This window comes from Brienomyrus brachyistius, chromosome 3, assembly GCF_023856365.1.
Source record: "Brienomyrus brachyistius isolate T26 chromosome 3, BBRACH_0.4, whole genome shotgun sequence".
Classification (NCBI taxonomy): Eukaryota; Metazoa; Chordata; class Actinopteri; order Osteoglossiformes; family Mormyridae; genus Brienomyrus; species Brienomyrus brachyistius.
In genome coordinates this window covers 31,861,572-31,876,889 of record NC_064535.1, presented here as the reverse complement: position 1 = coordinate 31,876,889, position 15,318 = coordinate 31,861,572, and the positions used below count along the sequence as shown (strand labels likewise).

Sequence of the window (15,318 nt, the reverse complement as noted above, 5' to 3'; positions counted from 1 at the left end):
CCAGGCTTGCACCATATAGTACATGTGCTGCCGATTTCATAATGGCCCAGTGATGGCACTATAAGTATATTTTAGCGACCTCATTAATCTACCCGCCGTTAATTTCAAAATTTCGAAACGTTAGACATTCGGATACCGTTCGGATAATATAACTTTCGCTCCACTTACTCAGTCTCCGATCTTTATCCACAGGGATTTGCATTAGTTTATGGTTTGTCAAAATCTGGCAGATAATTTGGCTCAGTCGCTCATGCTATATCTGCTCTTGGAAATAGTTAATAGAAAAACAGTAGAATTAGTTGCAGTATTGAAGTAGTACTGTTATTCATAAAGAGTTCTTTATTTTTTTTGTAAAACCAAAATGTCGCTTTTTTAGGGAATTTGATCAGTTGGTCAAAATGAAAATCTCTCAAACGCCCGCCCACTTCAAAGTCCAGTGCATAAGGGGAAAACGCGCAGTCGGTTTCAACTAGCCGGGCTTCAGTTACAGTAGATACTAAAATCTAAAAAGCCAAACCATGTCTGTTAAACATGAAAACGATTTTCGTCTTTTTGTCAAAAATGCGAAGCAAGTAGTCTTAGTTTGCAACCGTGGAGAGAGATTTCTAACCAAAGATGGAATGCAAAAACTGCCCGTAGTCGAAAATGGAAGTTTGATTATCGGGAAGTAAGAGAACGGTGTCCATTCTTTTGAATTTTGCACTGATTTGTTTTGTTTATTTCAATCCTCCTTTTAGTGTCGTTGTGCATGTCACATTTTTAATGTATCTTAACATGCTGAGTGAAATAACAGCATAAACGTGGCAAGAGAAAAGATCGAGGAAATTGATGTGTTTTATCTTATTTATTTGGGGGGATTATTAATTTATTATGTACTTTTGGGTATGCCGCATTTGTACTCTAAAGCAAGGTTATATTTTGAAATGTTTATAGATGTATACTCTGCAAAATGTAGACTATGGGATGTATTTTTTGGATTATTCTATGCCAACTCTTCCAGAATCTCTGCTCTTCCAGAGACGGGCTGCTGAAAGCGGTGGGTCCCGTGGACGCGATCGACGCTAGGTATAAAGGGGCATCTTTTGACACCGTTATTGATGCCTCCGGCATGGTTGTCATACCAGGCATGTATCCTGACACACAGAGGCTGGGAAACAGTCGGGTTGGGCGCATTGATAGATAGATTATGGTTTTTGTATTTTCTGACAGTGACTAGATCTGATTGCACACGTATTTACTTTCAGGACTGATCGATGCCCACACTCACCCTGTGTGGGCAGGGGACAGAGTTCATGAGTTCGCCATGAAGGTAGACCGCCGAAACTAGAGTATCAGATCATTTGCTTCGCATGGCGATGAGCTTTTGTTTATGCACTCAACCTGTACTGAAAAATAGCATCCTCCATCATACATGTAACATTCATTTGAATCAAGGTCATGGTTTTTGGTATGGATAGTAGGAACATGTCCCCACCAATATTGTGGGTTGGGGCCGGTGACTCAGAGCTGTTTTGGTTCCTACCAGTGTTGAAACTAAACCTAGCCCACTGATTTGCATATCTGTTGTTGTAATTCTTGGAGCATCACTAGAGATTTATATAAAGGGGGGGAGGGGTAAGTCTTTACTAGGGGGCCTGATTGTAATGGAAATGAATGAGAACACTTAATTAAAATTATTATTTATTTTTTTGGGTGGAGGTGGATTCTATACTACAACTAAATGATGAATATTTTAAGAGTTGATTTTTTTATGTGTAACAATGATCAGGAATAACAGTGAAAAGCTCTCTAAAGTCTATGGGTATATTTCTGCCAGCTCCCAGGGAGGTGTGAACCTGATGGCACATTTAAGTTCCCATCCCATAACAGAACATCTCAGTTATAACAGTGAAGGACAACACCAGTGGCGAAGTTCAGATTATATTGTATGGGTATGTGGTTTGGGCCTTCACCTGGTCAGCCCGGCTTTCCCACAGCTCGCAGGAGCCACCTACATGGAGGTCCACCAGGCTGGAGGTGGAATCCACTTCACAGTGGAACACACTCGCCGGGCTTCTGAGGAGCAGCTGCTGGTGGACCTGACGCAACGGCTGACTCGTATGCTTCGGACCGGAACCACCCTGGTGGAGTGTAAGAGCGGTTATGGGCTGGACCTGGAGACAGAGATGAAGATGCTGGTGGTGATTGAGAGGGCTCGCTTGGTATCACCTATTTGCATCTCTTCCACCTACTGTGGAGCACACTCTGTGCCCAGGTACCTCAAACGCCCACCCCCCACCCAGACAGCTGGATACAGCTTAAAAAGGCATTTTGGTGTTGACATTCCACAGCACTTGTTTTTAAGAATTAATCTTCCCTGATAAAACATCTAAGAGATAGATAGATAGATAGATAGATAGATAGATAGATAGATAGATAGATAGATAGATAGATAGATACTTTATTAATCTTGAAGAAAATTGCATGTTTACAGTAGTACCATACCACAAATTTAGACAAGACATTTGGACAGTAATAAATAGTAAAATTAAATCATAAATGACAATAAAAAATAACAGTCCAGAGAATGATACTAAGTATTGCATAGCATTACAAGGTCTTTAATTACTGGTTGTGTTGCTCTGAATGCTCTATCCAGTGGGTGGTGCAATGAATATACACCACACTAACCAGCATGGAAAAACAGCATCTAATGCCCTGACCATGAGCCAGGCGGCACTACTGTGTGTGAGTGGTATGACCAGGGTTGGCGCTTTTGGGGGCGTGTGCCATTTCTGCGGCAGGGGGAAGACCCCGGCAGAGGCCGTGGAAGACATTGTACATGTCCAGCTGCCTCGGCTGCAGGAAAAAATGACGAAGGGTGAGCTCCAAGTGGACAACATTGATGTATTCTGTGAGAAGGGCGTGTTCGACCTCGACTCCACTCGGACCATTCTCCAGGCCGGAAAGGACATGGGCCTGCAGCTAAACTTCCATGGAGATGAGCTGCATCCCATGAACTCTGCCCAGGTAGACCCAGCTCAGTTAAATAAATGCACAGAACATAAATGAGCAGCTCTGCGGGGTTTACATACAGTATAGTGTTGTGATAAAGTGTTTTGCTTATCCATAACACTGAATCGTGTCTGATTTTCAAACAAATTCAGTATAATACAAAGGACAACCTGAGTAAACACAACGCACCATTTTTAAATGATCATTTGATTTATTGAAGGAAAATAATTCACCAACACTTATATCATCCATGTGACAAAGCAACTGACAAACGTAATCACCTTTACCAGTAGCAACTGCAATCCGGAACTTGCATTAAGAGGAGACTGGTATTGCTGTGGAGAAATTGTGGTCCACTCTTTTCTAGACTTGTCTAGACTGCCACAACATTTAATGGGGCTAATGTCAGGACTTTGACTAGGCCACTCCAAAACCTTTATTTTGTTACTTTCAGCCATTCAGACATGAACTTGTTTTTATGCTAAGGTTTGTGGTCCTGTTGCATAACCCTGTTGTACTTTAGCTTTAGATGACTGGATATTGCCTTCAGTAGTTTCTGGTAGGCAGCTGAATTCACGCATGCCTGAATTATGGCAAATCGCCAGGCCCTGAAGCAGCAAAGCATCCTCACACTATCACACTACCTCCACCATGTGTGACTTTGGCATAATGTTCTTTGTGTAGAACATTGTGTGAGCTTTATGCCAGATGTAGCAGGACCAATGTTTCCCAAATAGTTCCACTTTTGACATGTTTTATTGCAAATTTTATGATGTAATTTTAGATATTCTTCTTCTTTAGCAGTGGTTTTTGCCCTGCAGCTCTACCATGGACGCTGTTCTTGCAAGTGTCTTTGTCTATGTGGACTGATATAAAGGATTTACATGAGACACACTCCATGTCTAGTACTGAATTTTCAAATCTCAAAAATCTGTTCATAGATTGATTGATTGATTGATTGATAGATATAGATAAATAGGACTTTCTGCGTCTCCCAATGATGTCGATATGTGTCTCACAGCTAGGGGCACAGCTGGGTGCATTGGCCATCAGCCACCTGGAGGAGGTGACAGATGAGGGGATAGCAGCCATGGCAAAGGCCAAGACTGCTGCAGTCCTGCTGCCCACTACAGCCTACATCTTAAGGTATGGGAAAGTGTATTGACAACGTGATGCACTACCCACCCTAGGCACTGTATTTTCTGCTTAACTGAGTAAATAATTTTAAAGATACATGTAAAATAATGTTATTCCCTATCAGTGGATCTTTTTTTGTAAAACCACATGTTTATAGACGTAGTTAATTTATCACAATGATTCAGGATAATATTACAACAGCAGAGTTCCCCTAATGGGATCTTAACGGGCAATGTCAATTTCAGACATTAAACACAGGTACATTTAATGCTTTTTTAGTTGTAACAGCCATAATGTACAGGGCTGGGATTATGTCTGTCGCTCAGGCTTCCTCAGCCGCGAGCAAGAGACATGCTGGACGCCGGAGTCATTGTGGCCCTGGGCAGTGACTTCAATCCTAATGCCTACTGCTGCTCTATGGTGATTGTCTCATTGTGGCTGGGGCTGCTATCCCACATGGGACTTGGCTTGGGGTGTCCGCCACCGGTATTTTTCTTGGTGTATCAGGTTTTCAAAGCTTGCTTCATCAAAACAATGTTCATGATTAATTAGTCTAATGTTCATGGTTAATTAACCTAACGACCATCATCTGTTCTGGATAAGCAATAGGCTTCTGTGAATCCTGCTTTCATATCTGCGGCTCTGCTTGCTTCCTGGTTCTGTGGACAGATAATTATGTCTCTGACCCCCTTTAGTTCAGTGAAGAGTTCTGCATTAGTTAGGAGCACTAGGGACTGTTCCACACAGCTTGGGGTTTCCAGGCTACAGAGCAGTGATATAATATACTGTAAGTGTAAGAATGGACACCCTCACCAGGCCCCTTGCATTTGTGTTTACTGGAGGGTGAGGTGCTAGTTGTGCTTCCATAATGGCTTTATAATGTCTCCCTCCCCCCAGCCCATGGTCATGCATCTGGCCTGCGTCAACATGAGACTGTCCATGGACCAGGTGCTTGCTGCCGCCACCATAAATGCCGCATACGCTTTGGGCCGCTCGCACAGCCATGGCTCACTGGAGGCTGGCAAGGAAGCCAACTTGCTCATTGTCGACTGCCCCCGGTATGGCCCCCATATGCTCCTATCCGCTTTGCCATGCTGTCTATCCTCCACATGCTATCCATCTTCCCCATGCTGCCCATCCTCCTTGAAACCTGTGTCACAGGTGGTATAGCGTGTTTTACACAGAGATGGCTGTATCATATTCGCCACACCTCAAAGTCACCCATTTAAATGCTTATAATTATCTTTGGGTGATTTGCTCTACCAGGAAGCATATGGAATTGAATAAACACTTGTTGGATAAATGAAACCCACCCCGTTATGTGTGTTTCTCTTTCAATGAAATCATTCAAATGACTAATTTATCTCTCAACCAAATTGTTTTGGTGCTTCCTTTGGCTTGTACACTGATGCTGATTTCCTGATCCTTAACTCTTTTGTAGGTGGGAGCACTTAATATACCAGTTTGGAGGACACCAAGAGCTCATCAAGTATGTTATTATAAAAGGGGAAGTTGTGTATGAAAATAAAAACACAATGTCCTACTGAACATTTCAGTACCAACTTTGGTGGTATTACTGCTTTCACACAGCCCATCTTTTGATTCATCAATAGCAGTTTTTAAAAATGCAAATACAATGTTTCTGTTATTTTGCTGTCTGCAATGCACAATGTTTGTGATTGTAAGTGATGTACTATAGGAACCTCACTTTTGAAGCACTGTCGATAAATTCACAGTTGAAAAATGAAATACATTTTGGTAATTTCTGTTATCCTTGAGCAATCTTAATTAAAAACAAGAAATGAAAACTTGGATATTTGGAGTGGCTAACTCTGTGCAGGCCAGGTTTAAAATGTCATTTTTGGTTTTTAAGTTTCTGCAAGACTGAGCTATTTCCACTGTCAGGTGTGCTGTGAGAGAGCTATAGATCCTGTACAGTGACAAAAAGGAGTGACATTACTGATGGCACAGATCCTACAGTGAAGTCTACAGTGGGTGGGAGTCATGAGTTATCAATCACAGGCAGCATTTTCTTACTCCCCATTGATCATTTTCATGATTTCTATGGGGTTTTTTCATGATTTTTATGGGGCTTATGTATCGAGTGGGCGCTCATAGCCATCAACTGGAAATTTGCTGGTTCAAATCCTGTTAATGTCCAGAGTGATTCTACATCCAGCCCTATAAGGAGGTCCTCCAACTTACAGGGAAAAACTTGGGGGTTGGTGGCAGGATTGGCACTCCAGCCACCGGAAAAAACCTCACATTGGTCCATTGAAAAGGGTCAATAATCACACCACTAGTTACTGATTGTCTCTCTGTGTGCTGAATCAGCATATCTTGAAGTCACTTTGAGATCTGTGTAGACTCTGTACCAGCACTAGCCAGGGCTTGTGGATCACAGGCTACAGTTATTGAACCTTGAACAACCATCAAAGATGTGTTGGGGTTGTCAGTGGACCACAGTAAACATGGTCACATAATGCCTCTAGGATATGAGGCTTTGAAGTACAGTACGAATGAATCCCATATCCATGTTAGTATTTTTATTTTTAATATTATTTTATGTCATCAATATCTTCCCCCAGTGACTGTACACACAGCATTCTTCTGGAAAGTTCTGGCTTCTCAAACGCTTGTTCATTGCAGTGATGGTGTTATTGTAGTTCATAAATAATTGTGTTTATTGATTTAGTTGAGTTTGCTGATCCATGACGCACAGGACAACATCTATGTTCATCCTCACTTTATTGAGAACATCTTTTTTTTCCAAAACTGAGAGATGCCTCTCCTCAAATGTTTTCAATTACAAAATCATGTTTAAAGTTTCCACCAGTTCATAATTAGAAATGCACTACTGTTGAAAGAAGACTGTACAATGCTTCAAACAAACCTTGCAATAATATATATTGGCTTTTATGTAACAGCAAACTTTTGTTAAAATAAAGTCCAATTCCTTACTTCTATCCAATCATCTTTTTTTGTTGTTTCATATTTGATTGAGGTACGTGCACATCTTCTAAATCTAATACATTGGCAATTTGGCTATTAGCTTTTCTGCCAAGAAAACTAGCTCTCATTAAACATTTTTGTTCAGAATGAGTGTTAATTGAGCAAAAACATAAATTTTCTTTAATTTGATCAAGATTATGTGCTATCATCATACCAAAATGTCTTGAGTCTCGACATAGACTACATTCACATCAGCACCGTGAGGATGTTACTTGTAAGATGGGAAACGTATGTTTCACTTTACAGGTTGTTATTAAAGGAGCTGTCACTCGTGGCGAACCCGTTTCCTAGGGGATGCTGGAGGGTCCAGTGAAAAGGCAGTTGGGGAGGAGGGACGGGACTCTGGAATGTGTTCCATGCGGTACTTTTCAATGTATGGTTGTGCCACTGCCCATACCTGTGTGGGCAGGACCAACATGCTTAGTCATTCGCAGGAAAATAGCAACAGAATGAATGACTGGAATTACCTGCTCATTTTCTGCTGGTCCACCCTCACATCATGCAATGCTATACAACTCATGCTATGTCCCAAGAATGTTCCCTCTTACACTCCAAAACTTCATAAATTTCAATCAAGGATATACTGTTATATTACCATGGAAAATGACCCATTAGATAATTCATTTAAATTTTGACCCCTTTAATAGTATATAATAAAATTAATTATCTGAGATAATACGTAGGGGCAGCATGGTGGTGCAGTGGTTAACACTCTGGGACCCGGGTTTGAGTCTCCGCCTGGTTTACATGTGTGTGTAGTTTAGAAAATGGATGGATGAATGGAGGTAATATGTGGCTAACATCAAATCTTAAGCATCCCAAGCACATGTCCCAAGTAATTAATTTCCAGTGATGATTAAATTAGTTTCTCAGATACTTAAGCCAGTCCTCACCATAGATTTCCTATCATTTTTAACAGACAGACGTCTCTTTGTCTATCACTTGCCTTCTGATCCAGCAGCAGCCGGTGGACGGCTTCGATATCTGGGGCCATGAAGCGATCCTTAATCCATGGCCTGAAAGAGGGGGAGGATCCAGGAGGGCAGGAGGTCAATACACTGTTAAGCTTGTTTACTAGCTAAGTTGGCTGGATCATTAACCCACCCTCCCAGGAACCAGAATTTGTGTAAATATGCCGCCTCTTGAACTTACCTGACCATGGTTCGCAGAAGGTCGTAGACCTTTTCCAGTGGTGTGGTTGTCCGGAGTGGCCGTAGAAACTCGATCCCTTGACAGGCAGCGAGCAGCTCAATGGAGAGGACTGGCATGAGGAAAGGGCAGATTATTGAATGAATGAATGAATGACTTGTCCGGGGGGGGGACGGCGGGGTGTATAGGCAGTTGTGTGGAGACTGCCCCATGGGGAGGGTAGAGGGATCAGTGTAACCTCCAACTGTGAAGCAATCCAGTTAGTCAAACATACAGCAGCCAAAAAACAGAAGTTACACATGTAGTCTTATCCTGCTTCACAAACAAAGCCAGCGTGCAGATAGCTAACTCATCAAGGGGTCAGGAACGACTTCCCCTGAGCGAAGGGCTGAGTCGGACGCGTGTGATACTCCTGTGACCAGCCTCCACCTCGTGTTACACATTAGCTTCAGTTAGACACTAAGTTTCCCATTGCCCCAGAGTGGCACATTTTCAGGGCATAGTCCACAGAGTGGAAGCAGTGCTACAGTAACAACGGGACCATTTTAGGGAACATTGAGAACATCTTTGACTGGCTAAAACCGGTGTCCTTTCAGATTATTCAGCTTACATAACCAGCTCAGGTCAAATGGTCAGGGATTTTAAAAGTTATCCTGGTGTGTATGAGAGAGACCAGAGGAGCAGCATATCAGCAGGTTCTGTTCTGGTTCTTCTCAAGTCCACTTCCGATGCCCATCTTTCGTCTCCTTTACTGTCCTAATTCATGATGGTTCAAATTCTTCAATATTTAAGCATATATGGAGACTGGGGAACAGTTTTCTCACAGATACAGAAAAGGAATTCAATGGAAGTGAATCAATAGTTATGATGCTACAGCACCCTGGGAGTCACTCACTTTGCTCTACGTGTTCCACCACCCTCAGAGCCTTCCGGGCTGCCCAGCCACCCATGGATACATGGTCCTCAGTGGCGGCGCTGGTGGACAGAGAGTCCACGGAGGACGGGTGGCATAGAACCTTGTTCTCTGACACTGCAAAGATGGAACTGGGTGTGAATGGGCGGGAGAAGATGGGTACCGGTGGGTAACGGGAGGTGAAAGGCCTGCAGGGTTTCCCCCAGGAAGCATGGCAGGCTGACCTAGTGAGGCAGCAGTGCAGTGTGCTATCATAAACCCAGAGTTGAGGCCACCTTCATTGACCAAGAAGGCAGGGAGCTCGCTGAGGGAGGGGTTACACAGGCGCTCAATCCTGCGCTCGCTGATGGAGCCCAGCTCATGGACGCCAATGGCTAGATAGTCCAGGGCCTGGAGCAGAATAACAACATGCAGTAATAAAAAAAACACCCTCCAATGTGCACCATTTTGACTTTGGGACCATGTTACAAATAAGTCATCATCGAATTCCCAGGACCTACTTTGGCTGGATATTCCCCATGGAAGTTCCCTCCAGAAATGGTCTCTCCACGTTCTGCGAATACCATCTGAGGCCTGGGTCAAAGTTCAAATTTCTACCTAACCATCCACAACTCCGCCATTACTCCTAGATGCCACTGGGCTATTTTCATGAATGCTACACCAAGTATGAGCATGTGATCTGTTATCTAATTTAAAAAGATACAGGGTTGTCCGTAGCACTGTTAATTTCTGTGTTGATGATATTTTTCACAAACTCTATTGTGTCATTTACCACGCCGTGCACCTGGGAGAGATAAAACAATATAGAAATGATGCTTCATTAAGGACTGGTTGTTATTCCAAATGAAGCCTTGCTCATCTTTAAAAAGTTAAGAAAATGGAGATGCTGCCTTCATTTAAATTCGCATTACTCAGTATTTGTAAGTCACTGATTGGCAGAGATGGGATAAATTCTGCTTCAAAACCCAATAATGAGGACAGACGGTGTCAGTCACCCAATAATAACCAAGTAACAAATGGATAAAGCAGTGATGTTGTCTTTTCATTGTTCAGTAAAACTAAGATTTATGGCACATAATCCCACTCACCGTGGGTTTTGAAGCTTCATCTCTCCCCTCAGATGCAGAAGTTAAAAAGCTGAACCACACACAATTCCCAGGTGCTACCCTGAAGACCAGACCTCACCAAGGCTTCCATCAGGTGATGGAGTGGATGCCAGCCAGGGCCATGATGGGTGTGACTTTACCTGAGGACAGCATCGCATAGTGTAGGCATCCTGGACACGGTCACAGAACCTGTGGCTCTCTGTAAAGGAGACATCATTCAGGTAGGCCTGGGCATGCAGTGTCGATAAACACGAACCTCATCCCTGGGAACTCACCTGCAATTTCAGACGGGTGGTGGTCCGAGTCCAGCAGGGAGCGGAAGCGGAGAGCCACCTCCTGTTGACCTGGGTGTGGGCGGAGTTTGTGGATGTCTGGGGGGGTGGCAAGGATGGATGTTCCATTAATTATTTTTAACTGTGCATTTATACCACCACCTCAGCCCTCACCAAAGTTAAGTTAGACATTCAATGAAAAAGCACTTATTGTACAATGGGACTTTTGGACTGTTATAACATTACAGTTCACCATACTTGCTGGACTTCATAACTACAAGCAAATAACAATTTAGTTTTAGCTACCATTGTTCATACAATAGCTGATTGACACCTCAAGTGACTCTCACCGCTGTCAAATGCTTTGGTGGTCCCCTTCAGCACCTCGAGGGTCAATGCTGCGATGATGTCGGCCTGCCTGGCAATAGCCTGAGCCCTCTCTACAGCCTCTGCCCCCAAGGATGTAATCATCTGGGTCCCATTGATGAGAGCCAGGCCCTGTCAAGATGTATTAACATGAACAGTTAATCACAGGGTATCCAGGGACATTGTATTAAGCTCCAGAACATTTAATACATTTTGGAGCCTTTCAGTGAATAATTGGACTGTCACTAACATTGTGCAATATTTTGTGAATGTTCAAACCTTTTGTGATAGTCTATAGCCTTTCACTCAGTTGACCCCAATTTGTAACTTGAGAGTTCTGTTTCAGAAGCAGTCAATTGCACAGATATATTGACAGCTTCGAAGAAATAAAATAGATATTACATTATAAGTGCAGTACCTCCTTGGGATTCAGTGATATTGGCTTCAGTCCATGAGCTTGTAGCACCTGTACAAGTAATACAAATACAAATATCAAGAAAATTCTAACCATATATATTTTCTAATGATTATGATCTTATATTATCTTATCTTTATCTTGTGATTTTGGCCAACACATCTCTATATACTGTTAAGCCTTTGGTGGCCATGATACTTTTTCTTCAGATTCAAAGTTGTCAGTATTGATTTTTATAAAAACATACATATTTGGCATCTGCCCAGCCACTCATTGGCGACCACATCTTCCCTTCTCCCATCAGTCCCAGAGCCAGATGTGACAGGGGAGCAAGGTCTCCACTTGCACCAACCGTGCCTTTCTCTGGCACATAGGACAAGCAGGATGCTGTGGGGACAGTTGGGGCACTGGTCACCCATAATGCATCCACTCCTGACCCAGAATACATCCAGATGCAGACCCGACCAGTGGCTGGAGGGCTTTGGGCTCACCGTTGAAGGCATCTATCATCCTCTGCAGTGTTTCCAAGGAGACGCCACTATGCCCTTTGGCCAGGACATTAATCCTCAGGGCAAGCAGCATTCGGGTTCGCTCAGGGCTCAGTGGAGCACCTACACCTGCATTCCATACAAAAAGAGCACAGTGACCTTTGGTAAATTCAGGAGTTTATACTCCAATATAGACTTTACACATGAAAGGAAGACTACAGTGACCAGACCTGCACTGCACACTCAGGCTAAGGAGAGAGTAATGACAATACACCTACATTCTTTCATTTACACTCTACCCACAGATTGACTGATACTTCTTCCTAAAGTAACAGAATAAGCACTAAACAGAGACTTACCAGCTGAGTGTGATCTCACCAGGTTTTCTTGCAGCTCCCTTCAAAGCAAAGAACAAACATAACTTCCTGAAAACCTCTTCTGAATTCTTTAACTACAGCAAAAATGAAGGCAGCCCAATGACTCACTTTAGCTTGCTGACTGGGATCACGGTCCTGGCGAATTTCCCAAACCCAGTTGTGATGCCGTATACAACTAAAAGAAAGCCAGTATTACAAGTTCGGCACTACATTACTTTTAATAAACGGACCAATAGTGCATACAGTAATATAAATGTAATTTTTTTCTAATGCCCTGTATCACTTTTGCCAGTGTAACTGTGAGCTATCTTGATGCTTACTTGCCAGTGATTATGATCTGTCACTCCCATTTCCTATGTTAAATTTATAATATTATAGACAATAGACAGTTCAGTAAAAATTGACTACATCAGTCATATTTTCAGATAACTTTGTGTCCTTCATTCAGGAAGCTTCTGTCTCATACAGTTGAATGGTATAAACATATCATTACACTTTTAATGCAAGTTTAATCCTTCAGCAGGTTAATTTACATGTGAACAAATGACATCTTAAAACTTTCCCAGCCTAAACTAATAGACAGATCAACTAATGATGCACCAGTTTTTAAGGATAATCTACATGGAAACATTCACCCATCTCACCTGGTGAAAGTGTATTCGAATATCTCATTGGTTTTAATAAGAAACTTAAAGACTTTTTGAGTTCTGGATGGTTATATAAGGCAACGCCTAAAGAAATGCATCCGCACAGGCTATACAAAGATCACACATTTGATCTGTACAGAGGTGATGTCACATCTGGGGTCACAAATAAAAGCCTCTTTCTGCTCTTGGGTAAACATGTTCTTTGACATTTTGCTGTTAGCATTTGAGGACGAGCTAATCGTATAATAACTATGTGATTTTGGCTTTTTTGGAAAAGACTGTAAGCAAGATTTTTTTTAAAAGTACAGTGTGAAAATCATTAAAGAAAACTTTGTTCAAACCACACATGAAATTATTTTTTTAAATACATCCGTAAACAAACTGAAATACACCACGTTCACTATAAAGTTATCATCCCAATAAATATTTTTATTTAACAGTTGTTTAACAGTCAGTTTTTTTTTAGAAAAAAACAAAACAAACAAACAAAAAACAGCTTAAGAAGATATACTGTGTGTAAAGAGATTTATTTGTCCTTTATTTGTAGTTTTTCTCATCGCACTGACAAACAGTGATCTGATTTGGAAAGTATTAAAAAAAACTTTCCATTGTTTCTTGAGGATAATTCAACTATTTTAAAAGATCTAGGAGCTGGGAAACCACCTTCATTTATCATACCTTTGTGATCATTAACAATAGCGTCCAGCAGCTCCCTGGATTGCACAACCTTAGTCTCTGCCTCTGGTGCCAGCTGGAAAAGGCACAGGGATGACGCCTGTTAATCTGCACTCACTTCAGCAACCATATAAAACTAAAATGAGTAAAAGAAAACATAAATGAGTCTTGATGCATGTGACTAATAGACCTACCTTAATCTTGTACAGTCCCTTTCCTAAATCCACAAGATCTGATGACGTGAGATTGTTGCCGTCCACATGAAGATACTGGAGGAAAAACACAACAGCAATGAATTGCTCGTTCAATAAAGCTGCTATTAGACATGAATAAACTTCCACATGCAATCGATTTATGAATAAATGGAAGGTCTCACACTCTCTGGCTCTCGATATGCTGCTGTTCTGTGAGCTGTTAAGGGGAAAAAACCTTTGCAAAATCTAAAAGATAAAAAGATTTTAATGTGCCATAATCCTCACAACCTACAGCTATCCAAGAATCACAAAGAAGTACTAGTACTAATACTATTATAAATTCTATTAGTACTATGCTTAACTAGAAAGGATACAGGTGTGAGACTCCTGGCTGGAAAGGGATAAAGTCAGGAGACATGGTGTCCCCATCGATCGCTGCAGGGGAGACAGTCACATCAGACACCTTAATAACACTGTATAGTATATGCATAAAGCAGACTGCGGGCAATGTCTTTTAAACTTTGCAGTAAAAACATTAAATATGGGTGATTTGACACATTTCTTCTGACCCTACAGATTACCCAGTTCAACAAAGTCGTTGTTTTCCAGGACATCCTCTATGGTGTCGCTGGGGTCCAGCAGCCCTTGTCCTTGGCACCTCCTGGCCACAAAGCTTATGTCCTTTACAGATTTGATTCCTCCGTTGTCTGGTTTGTTCTTCGTGTAGCGCTTGATGGCCTCCAAACCCAACCACTGGATAGTGTAGGAGGGGTCTTTGCAGGGCACCGTCAGCCACTCGTCCCGGACATGAACAGTAAAGCGAGGCATAACGTGATCTGCGGGTACCGTGGCTCTGATTGATACCGGCCGCTCTCCAAGGTCCTGCCACCGTGTGAGGATATCCGGCCAAAGGGGCCGAGCCACCACTTACAAGTAGCCAAGTAAACCACTCCTTGTATCAAGTTAAATCAACCGACACTGGGACACTCGCAGGTCTAAAGAGAGCCATGTCACTGCAGCGAGGAGCCAAATGTCAAGTGGGAGGGGCAATGTCAAGCAGGAGGCACAATGTGGGAGGGGTTTATAACTGTTCTGATACTCTAACCCTATCCCTCATTATAAACCCCTCCTACACCTTGTGATAAACCCCTCCTACTTGACACTGCCTCTCCCACTCGGCTCCTGGCTGCAGTCATATATACTTGGGTCTGAAGCCAGTTGAATGAGTTACAAGACTCATAGCATCTGTCTGTAGGTGGCAGCACTGACCTAGGTTTTGCAAAAAAAATCTGTCATTCTTCATTTCCCAGCCTCGTAGCTGTCAGAGTTAATGTATCACTTAATACTCTTCCTCACATTACTTTGTTATGTATTTATACTTGTAAGAATATATTAAAGGCACTTCCATGGACAACAAGCTAGTTGATCTGAAAATCCCAATTTTGTTCAGACCATTAGTACATACAGGGCGTGGGCTGAGCTAAAGAGGAGAGTGCACAAGAGAGGGCCTTGGACCCTGGATGATCTGGAGAGATTCTGTAAAGAGGAATGGTCTCAGATGCCCTGCTTATTA

At 42.4% G+C, this 15,318-nt stretch overlaps 2 protein-coding genes across 3 annotated transcripts; one reads left to right on the top strand and one right to left on the bottom strand.

Moving 5' to 3' along the window:
• Positions 1 to 365: 365 nt before the first annotated feature.
• On the top strand, positions 366 to 7,097 carry amdhd1 (amidohydrolase domain containing 1). Of its 2 annotated transcripts, none has more exons than XM_049007126.1 (9): positions 366 to 667; positions 1,018 to 1,124; positions 1,245 to 1,309; positions 1,977 to 2,254; positions 2,784 to 3,009; positions 4,016 to 4,140; positions 4,458 to 4,551; positions 5,029 to 5,189; positions 5,573 to 7,097. In XM_049007126.1, exons 1-9 carry the CDS (start codon positions 519 to 521, stop codon positions 5,676 to 5,678), a joined length of 1,311 nt encoding a protein of 436 aa, XP_048863083.1. In that variant the 5' UTR covers positions 366 to 518; the 3' UTR covers positions 5,679 to 7,097. The 2 variants fall into 2 exon arrangements, with proteins under 2 accessions (XP_048863083.1, XP_048863084.1); XM_049007127.1 differs by having other exon boundaries at positions 528 to 667; positions 1,001 to 1,124.
• hal (histidine ammonia-lyase) lies at positions 6,863 to 14,786 on the bottom strand. The gene is made up of 20 exons (XM_049007103.1): positions 14,327 to 14,786; positions 14,120 to 14,180; positions 13,928 to 13,955; positions 13,746 to 13,820; positions 13,555 to 13,627; positions 12,338 to 12,404; positions 12,212 to 12,249; positions 11,856 to 11,981; positions 11,612 to 11,751; positions 11,368 to 11,415; positions 10,934 to 11,081; positions 10,587 to 10,682; positions 10,452 to 10,510; positions 9,909 to 9,989; positions 9,706 to 9,771; positions 9,430 to 9,595; positions 9,188 to 9,322; positions 8,296 to 8,404; positions 8,090 to 8,159; positions 6,863 to 7,540 (listed from the first exon to the last, which is right to left on the bottom strand). The coding sequence occupies exons 1-20, from the start codon at positions 14,571 to 14,573 to the stop codon at positions 7,409 to 7,411; spliced, it is 1,965 nt and encodes a 654-aa protein (XP_048863060.1). The 5' UTR covers positions 14,574 to 14,786; the 3' UTR covers positions 6,863 to 7,408.
• Between the last annotated feature and the right edge of the window lie 532 nt (positions 14,787 to 15,318).